This window comes from Scardinius erythrophthalmus (genome assembly GCF_964197995.2).
Source record: "Scardinius erythrophthalmus genome assembly, chromosome: 13".
In the NCBI taxonomy this organism is placed as follows: domain Eukaryota; kingdom Metazoa; phylum Chordata; class Actinopteri; order Cypriniformes; family Leuciscidae; genus Scardinius; species Scardinius erythrophthalmus.
In genome coordinates, this window is record NC_138233.1 from 4,424,618 (window position 1) to 4,432,922 (window position 8,305).

Genomic DNA, 8,305 nt, shown 5'->3' on the forward strand with positions numbered 1-8,305 from the left:
CTTTAAGCACCTTGTACGAACCCTGATTTATGAACCAATCAAAGCAAATTAGGGCTGGGCTAAGCTTAATCACATCCAAAATAAAAGTCCCTGTTTACATAATATATGTGTGTGTGTACTGTGTATAATTATTTTGTACATATAAATACACACACATGCATGTATATATTTAAGAAATATTTGCATGTATATACTGTATATTTATTTATACATAATTTATATTATATATAAATAACACATTTTTCTTAAATATATGCATGCATGTGTGTGTGTGTATATACACACACACACAAAATAATTATACACAGTACACACACATATATTATGTAAACACACTTTTATTTTGGATGTGATTAATTGTTGCCCAGCCCTAAAGCAAATGCATCGAACACATACAGTCTTCATAAAAGAGCTTCAGAAGGTTCACAGCATACTCAGACATCCCATAATACACAATCACAACAGCAGCAGCAATACACTGAAAAACATTATCATCTTTGGCATCTTTTTCAAAATGCTCCGTTTTCATGTTTTAGTGTCATTAAAAGACGTTAAAGTCTCTCTTCTTCTACAGGAACAGGCTGGTTTGGTTGTCATTTGGTGAATGTAAATGAAGCCCTGAATAATTGAGACACAGAAACTACTTCCAGTCGCACAGTCGACGGTCAGTTGTCCGCCATCATGTCGATGATGATGTCACGGGCGTCCTGCACACCAGTGTTGGACACACACTTTCCCTTCTTCACCTGAGTGCCGATCACACTGAGCCGGTGTCCGTCGCCAGCCTTCCCCAAATCCAGCGCCTCGTACAGGTCGGTGACCCCACGCGCCCCCGGGACGTCCTGATGGGAAAAAAAATTACAGAGGGATTTATGGATATCTACTTTTGTTATCCTGTAAATTTCAGAAAATTAAATTTTCTTTTTACTTGTATTATTATTTTATATATTACACTGTATATTTTCTTTTCCTACTTGCTGTAGTCGATATTTGATCAAATATTGAATCAATACTTTTATACAATATGTTGGGACTATTGTCATGTTTATTATTTGTAATGTGACTGGCATTTAATAAAAATATGCATCTAAAATGCCTCCTAAAAAAAATAACCCTGTATGAGAAGATTTTAGCCATTTCACCAGAGCAAGTGTGTTTTCCCTGAATATCAGCACAACTGAAAAATATGAAACTGATTTTATACTACTGTAAGGCTGCTGCCAGTATGTCTGGCCGACCCCTCGATGGAACAAAAGGTCCCCCTGGACATTAACACGAACTATCTCCTGCATATGTAACAGGGATTTCGAGACGCAGTTCACACTCCACACACACTATCTCCCCTTCATCCCCCCTCCTCCTCACCTGAAATACACTGAAAACCTATGCAATGTAAAGTATGTACAAGAAGCATCTATGCATGTTTGATATCATTTAAAGTGTCTCAGTGCGCCTGGTAAAATGGTCTCATTCTCCCAACCATAACGAAAAGCTAAAAGAAGTTATAAAATATGAGAAAGTGATTTGCCCCTTAAAGGTGTTTCCCTCTCCCAGATCCTCCATTCGGACTGTACCTCCTGGATGTAAAACAAGAACCTATTCAAACACAAATTCTGATCTCCCAGTGTGAATCCCTGAATAGGGAACCAAAATCTAATTATAATGATAGACGGCCATTTGGTAAGAATATTGAATTATCTGGGTATATAAGGAAAAGGTGTAGAAAAGTTCGAGGAGTCTGTAGGTTGACTGCCCACACAAACGCTGTGTGTGATTTTCGTTGCCAGGTAATAATTTCTACAAATTATTCCATTTCTGAATTGTTGTTATGTTATGATTAACTGATAATTTTATTCTTGCGAATTGGATTTTGAATTATTGCTTCATTACCTGGTTAATAAATTGTAAACGTTTGATTTTATTCGGACTGGCTCTGAGGCTGGTTTTTCCCAAATAAGATTAACGAATTCGTATATTGCCACAGGTCGCGTCAGAGATTAGCGACGGCTAAAAACTGATATCAGGAAGTGTGCGGGCGACTCGGATGTGTGGATGTGTTTGTCCATCTAGGATCAGCACGACGCTGGTTGATTAACCTAGCTTGGACGCTTCCGATGACTTCTGTTCTGATTTAATAGGTTTAGAAAACTATTGAATTAAGTTCCTGAAGGACATCCAGGGGGCTAATTGAATATATCTCTGATTGTTGCGCGTGTACGGCAAAATCCGAGATATTTAGCCGACTGCCTCAGCTTATGATCTTCGGAACTGATTCACTTGTGTTGGAGACCTTGGTAAGGAACTCAGAGCGATATAGTCTTCCTGATCTAAGTGGGTAAAATATAAACAGAGTTTAAGAGAATAATCAAATATTCGTTCACGTTTTAATGATGCACAGATATCATTAAAACCTTTTCATTTTTGGAGTCAGATGAAACGAGCTATTGCATGTGAGAAAATATATTGCATTTAATCTTGTTGTGTTGCGTAAAAGGAAAGACAGTAACGCGCAGAGAAACCTTCCCCGTATTATTGGAGACCTCCATTGGACTAATAGACGGGCTTACACTACAGTTAATATTGTGACTTGCATTTTAGACAGTATTGTCAGTACAGGCTCTATTTCGCCAACTAAGTGTCTCAGAGCAACTGAATTCCTGAGTGAATCAGCGTCTTCGAACGAATCAATGATTCAATGATTAATTTCTGAAGGTAGTCACTTGTTTCATTCCGGAACGAATCATCCGTTTGAACAAATCTTTGAATGAATGAATGAATGAATGACTTATCCTGCGTCTCAGTTCGCCTACTTATACTACGCCCTAAAAGTGTGTGCTCTTTTTGTGAAGAAAAAGTAGATACTTTTGAGTGTGTTGCAGAAGAGTACACAAGCTTTGGGACAAACTATCACGTCATGCAATTGCGTCTTTAACGGCTGCTCTCTGTCACAGTAAACTGGCCTGTCAATCATCTTATCACAGTAAACTGGCCTGTCAATCATCTTATCACAGTAAACTGGCCTGTCAATCATCTTATCACAGTAAACTGGCCTGTCAATCATCTTATCACAGTAAACTGGCCTGTCAATCATCTTATCACAGTTAAAATCCTCCACATTTAATTTCCTACTGTATCAGAGAGAAATGCAGAGGCACGCTGATCTGCAGTCGCGGGTCTTTCATGCGGAGACTCTCCTCATGTTCACGCACAACGATGCATTTAAAAGTGGCCAAGAGGATCTTTATAAAAGTTCACGTTGTTGTTGCAGATTAAATATAACACGGATAACATTACATCAAGATTTTAATCAGCTTAAATGTTGATTAGTCGTCACTCAAACCCCTTTATCTCAACCGTCGGTCGCGCACATGCACATCCACCATGTTTTGTAGTTTTGAACACTTTTTACTCGTGTTTGTAGTTCTGAACTGAATCCTCCTCCAAAGCGCAATGGGTTGTGGGTAATATTACCACTATGCTTTTATGCTTTGGGACACACTTATTTTAATCTCACACTCTGTTTAGGATGGATCGTGTGGACATTGAGACGCAGGGTTACTCATTAATGCAGTGAGTTGCTGCCACCTAATGGTCAAAAAGCTAATAATGTGTTGCTAATGTTACAAAACCATGTTCCCGTTCGCCTCTCAGAGTCAGACAGCTGCCGTCTAACAATCTTCAGAAACGCTTTGAACAACTCAGAACATCAGTGGAGAAAGGCATATAGTTCATCATAACATCATAATATATATCATACACTCGCTTTATTGCTAAATCTACCCGATATTTCATATCAACAGAAAAATATACCGGGATAACCTGGCTTCTCTCGAGACTCCCCTGCTAGTTCGCTGTTAATGATATGCTAAAACCCGCCGGCACGTTGATCTGATTGGTTACAAGGTAGTTTGTGACAAAGCGTGTTTTTGAGACTGTCTTTGGTTCACTGCAGTTTTAAGGAGAAAATACTCAGCAATGGTGTCGACTTATGAATTTACACATGGTTTGTAGAAAGCTTATTAAAAACACCACATAGACATAAACAGGGTTTGAAATTAACACTCGCCAAATTGCTGGTAAAAATCAACTGTGGCGGGAAATGCTGTAAAATCACGAGCAAATTTGGTGTATTACTTATTAGATTTACTCACTTTGCTGGGAAGTTTGTGTAAGCCAAATCTGCGCCGATTTAGCGCAAATACTCGTGAGTCATCATGATATATTAAATACAGCGTATTGCACAGAATCTGCTCATATCTGGCTTACTTGAACACACACACGTCACTACGCAACAAATAACGGCACGCTTGTTCATTTGCACTGAAGCAATAGAGAAGATTAAAAAGCATGTGGTTAGCAGAAAATACATTTTTATTTTCCAAAATCCTACTTTTTTTTATGTTCTTTGTACTGTATTGATCTGTCCACCTACGAATAACTTATGTATATATATATATTTTAGTTGTGACATAGTTAATATATATATATATATATTTTAGTTGTGACATAGTTGATATGGTTTATTTCTTTTTTTCTTTCTTATTTTTGGCCAGTAGAAGTTCTGACTGGCCAGTAACTTAAACATTTAGTAGCCAAATTGGCCGGCGAGTGAAAAAGTTCATTTCAAACCCTGCATATAAACAACATTAAAGCTTGATTTTCCGCACAGGAGGAGTTTAATCCCACGTGTGAGCAGCCAGATGGCCCTGACACACTCGATCAGACAGGATTAGTGTGTGTTCACCTGTTTGTTGGCGAGCAGCACTAGAGGAAGGCAGGGGTCGGCCGACAGGAGCTGATGTAGGAGACGTTTAGCCAGAGGGAATCGCTCCGGGTCGGACGAGTCCACCACGAACACCATCACACGCGCTTTACCCAGATACATCCGCCAGTAGTCACGCAGCTTCTCTGTGCCTCCGACTGCATGACACACACACACACACATCACACACTAAATACTAGGGGTGTAACGAGACCCTCATATCACGATACGATATTATTGCGATACTCCAAGACATATGATAAAAGATTAACATAAAATGGACTGTTGATTAAAATGCTAAATTTGATATTACATTGTAGTGTAAATGAATAGACTCGGACTTGATGCAGGAAACCCAATCAGGACAATAGAGACGCCAGAATAACAATATTCATGATTCTGAAGATGAAAACAGAGTTATTTTAGATGAATATGCTTGATCTCTGTCACTGACTAGATATATTTAAATATAATTTTACTGGTAACATCAGACATATGGCATTATCAGGACACACATATATTCCCCCATTGCATTATTATACATTATATTCAACATTATATATAGTAGCTTAATGTAGTACTGACACTAAAACTCAGAAAATATTTTTAAAAAATAGTATTTTCATTATGGGTGAATTACCGGTATACACAATAAATATTGTCACTATCCTCACTATTTATCAGGGTTCGTACAGATGCTGTAAAAAGAAATTCCAGGACTTTTCAAGCACTACTTTTTTGGTTTTCAAGGACTACAATCAGAGGTATTTTTTAAGGATTATTAAAACTCAAATTACAGATATAAGGTGTCTAAAATACAACTTACAACGTATTTAATAATATATATTAAATACAAAGTTTATAATGGCTATTATTGATCAATAAATAATGTTTTATATTATAATGTTGGTGTACTTCGTATTATCAGACAGGCTGCAGTGTTCATTTTGCGTGAAAATATTGTTTTTGAAAGAATTTATTGTATTTTAAGTAAGTAAAGCACTCTTTAAGTACCTCTTCACAAATATGGCTGTTTTCAAGGGTTCTCCAGGACTGAAATGTCAAGTACTTCAAGTACTTTAAGCACCTTGTACGAACCCTGATTTATGCATTTCTGTATTGCGATATATTGCTACACCCCTACTAAATACTAATGCTTTTTAATCACCCTTTTTAATAGCATGATTTATGCAGGGCTAACACCAACATTGCATTTATTTGATCAGTGCATGAGTTCAAACCCATGGTATCATCAGGAGTCATGTGTGTGTGAGCTATATTTACTCTCTAAGAACTCGATCTGAAGCTCTTCCTTGTTGATGGAGACGGCGTTGAAGCCCTGAGTGGGACACACGTCTTGTTCCAGGCTGCCGGTGGCGAAACAGTGCAGTAAACTGGTCTTTCCCGCCCCGTCCAGACCCAAAACCAGCACCTGAGTACCTGCCGTCCTGGGCTGCACCGCACAGAGAACAGAGACAACCACATCAGAACAGCATTCTTGGCAGAAATCACAGAGTAAAGCCGCCTCAAAGGTCACAGGAAGAGACGGATTACACTACGATTACACTGAATTAATACCAAACAATGCATGCACATTTATTTTTTTAATTATAAAAAAATGCATGATTTAATACCAAACAATGCATGCACATTTATTTTTTTAATTATAAAAAAATGCATGATTTAATACCAAACAATACATGCACATTTATTTTTTTAATTATTAAAAAAATGCATGAATTAATACCAAGCAATGCATGCACATTTATTTTTTTTACTTATAAAAAAATGCATGATTTAATACCAAACAATACATGCACATTTATTTATTTTTAATTATCTTTCAGGTAACACTTTAACTATTTAAAAGAAGCATTACATAAACCATGAAATATCTGTAGCTAATAATTTTAATGACTTTGGTTACACTTTATTTTAAGGTGTCATTGTTACAGTGTAATTATACATTTAGGTACGGAGTAATATTAATAAACTACATGTATTTGCACTAGGGTTGGTGTAGAATTAGGGTTAATTGCATGTCTAATTTATAAATTACTGTAGTAAATACACATAACGTGTTACAAGGACACTGTAAAATAAAGTGCTCCTTTGACTTTTATTAAAAACATGAATCACTGTTGCATGACATTTCTTAATATTTTGCATGTTCGTTCACCATCTGTTAAACTTAATAACTTATATTGACGAATTACTATTAACATTTCTAAATAAAATAAAATAAAAGATAATATCATAATAATACTATCTGAAACTATTTAAGCATTACACATTCCGATCATGTTTATTAATGAACATTAACATTTAGGAAAATATGAATTAAAGATGCATGGTATTTTGCATCTAAAATGATAAATTACAATGTTAACGAATTATTAGCATTTCCAAAAATATGAATCAAAGTTCCATAGTATCATAAGAGACTATTTGCATGCACTGAAAGTATAATTTTAAGCATTACAAGTTATGATAAAGCTTATAAATGAACATTAACATTAGAGAAAATCTTAATTAAAAGTTGCATGAGGTTTTTAACTATTTGCACCTACGTTAAGGATTTGGCATGCATTATATAATAATTGAATATTAATATTTATGAGGATATAGAATGTGCATGATCTGTTAAGCATTACAATAATACTTGTGTAAACTGGACTGTTACATTGAGGCCTCGCGTGCAACAAATACACAATAAATGCAAGTCCAAGAGGATAAACTGGATCGAAACCAACAAACCTCTGATATTATAGGCGTCTTTTGTGCAGTTTCGGTCTTGTTCGCTTTATGCGCGTGTTCGTTCAGCTCGTCCTTCACTTTTTTCTTTGGTTTTTGTGTTTGATGCATCAGATAGCAGAAAGCGCACGCGACTCCTCCCGTCAGCGCGAGCGCGGCGCCCATCATCCCGATCTCGCGCGCACCGGGCATGTTCACGCTCAACTCAAGCCTACAATATCAAATCAAGTACAAATGTAAACAAACGCGATACTTTTATCACACGCACTCGGGCATGATGCGCCACAGAAAGGCCTCGGTGCGGCTCCACAAGTGGATTAGAAACTCTACAAGTGGATATATTTCCGGGTGGCGGAAACAGCGAGAGCAAGAAATAGAGTTATCAGTGCAGGTAGCAATCGAATAAAAGCGCTAAATGAAGTTTATTCGTCGTCCTTTGCACAGACGGAAAAGGTTGCAATCCGAGCTTTTGCGTTTCCTGGAGATCAACAACCAAAGTCTCGTGAGGTAATCACAACAAACCGCGAGAGATTTTCATCTTAAGTGTCTCTGCGGGGAGTCTGAGCTCAAATAATCCCCTGAGATGAACCTGCCAATGAGAGGAAATCGTTTTCATTTAATTTTAAATGTGCACACTAGTCGGCGGTGACATGTTTGATTCAAGTAATGCGTGATCGTTCCAGCAGAGGGCGCTCGAATACAGAGCGAATTAATTAATGCGCCGCAGCAACAGCGCCCTCTGCTGGTGAAGTACTGCACTTACAGAGACATTTATAGTTTTTTTCCAAT

At 37.3% G+C, this 8,305-nt stretch overlaps 1 protein-coding gene across 1 annotated transcript; it reads right to left on the reverse strand.

Moving 5' to 3' along the window:
- Positions 1-320: 320 nt before the first annotated feature.
- arl9 (ADP-ribosylation factor-like 9) lies at positions 321-8,204 on the reverse strand. The gene is made up of 4 exons (XM_081382420.1): positions 7,520-8,204; positions 6,047-6,215; positions 4,745-4,920; positions 321-842 (listed from the first exon to the last, which is right to left on the reverse strand). The coding sequence occupies exons 1-4, from the start codon at positions 7,706-7,708 to the stop codon at positions 666-668; spliced, it is 711 nt and encodes a 236-aa protein (XP_081238546.1). The 5' UTR covers positions 7,709-8,204; the 3' UTR covers positions 321-665.
- Between the last annotated feature and the right edge of the window lie 101 nt (positions 8,205-8,305).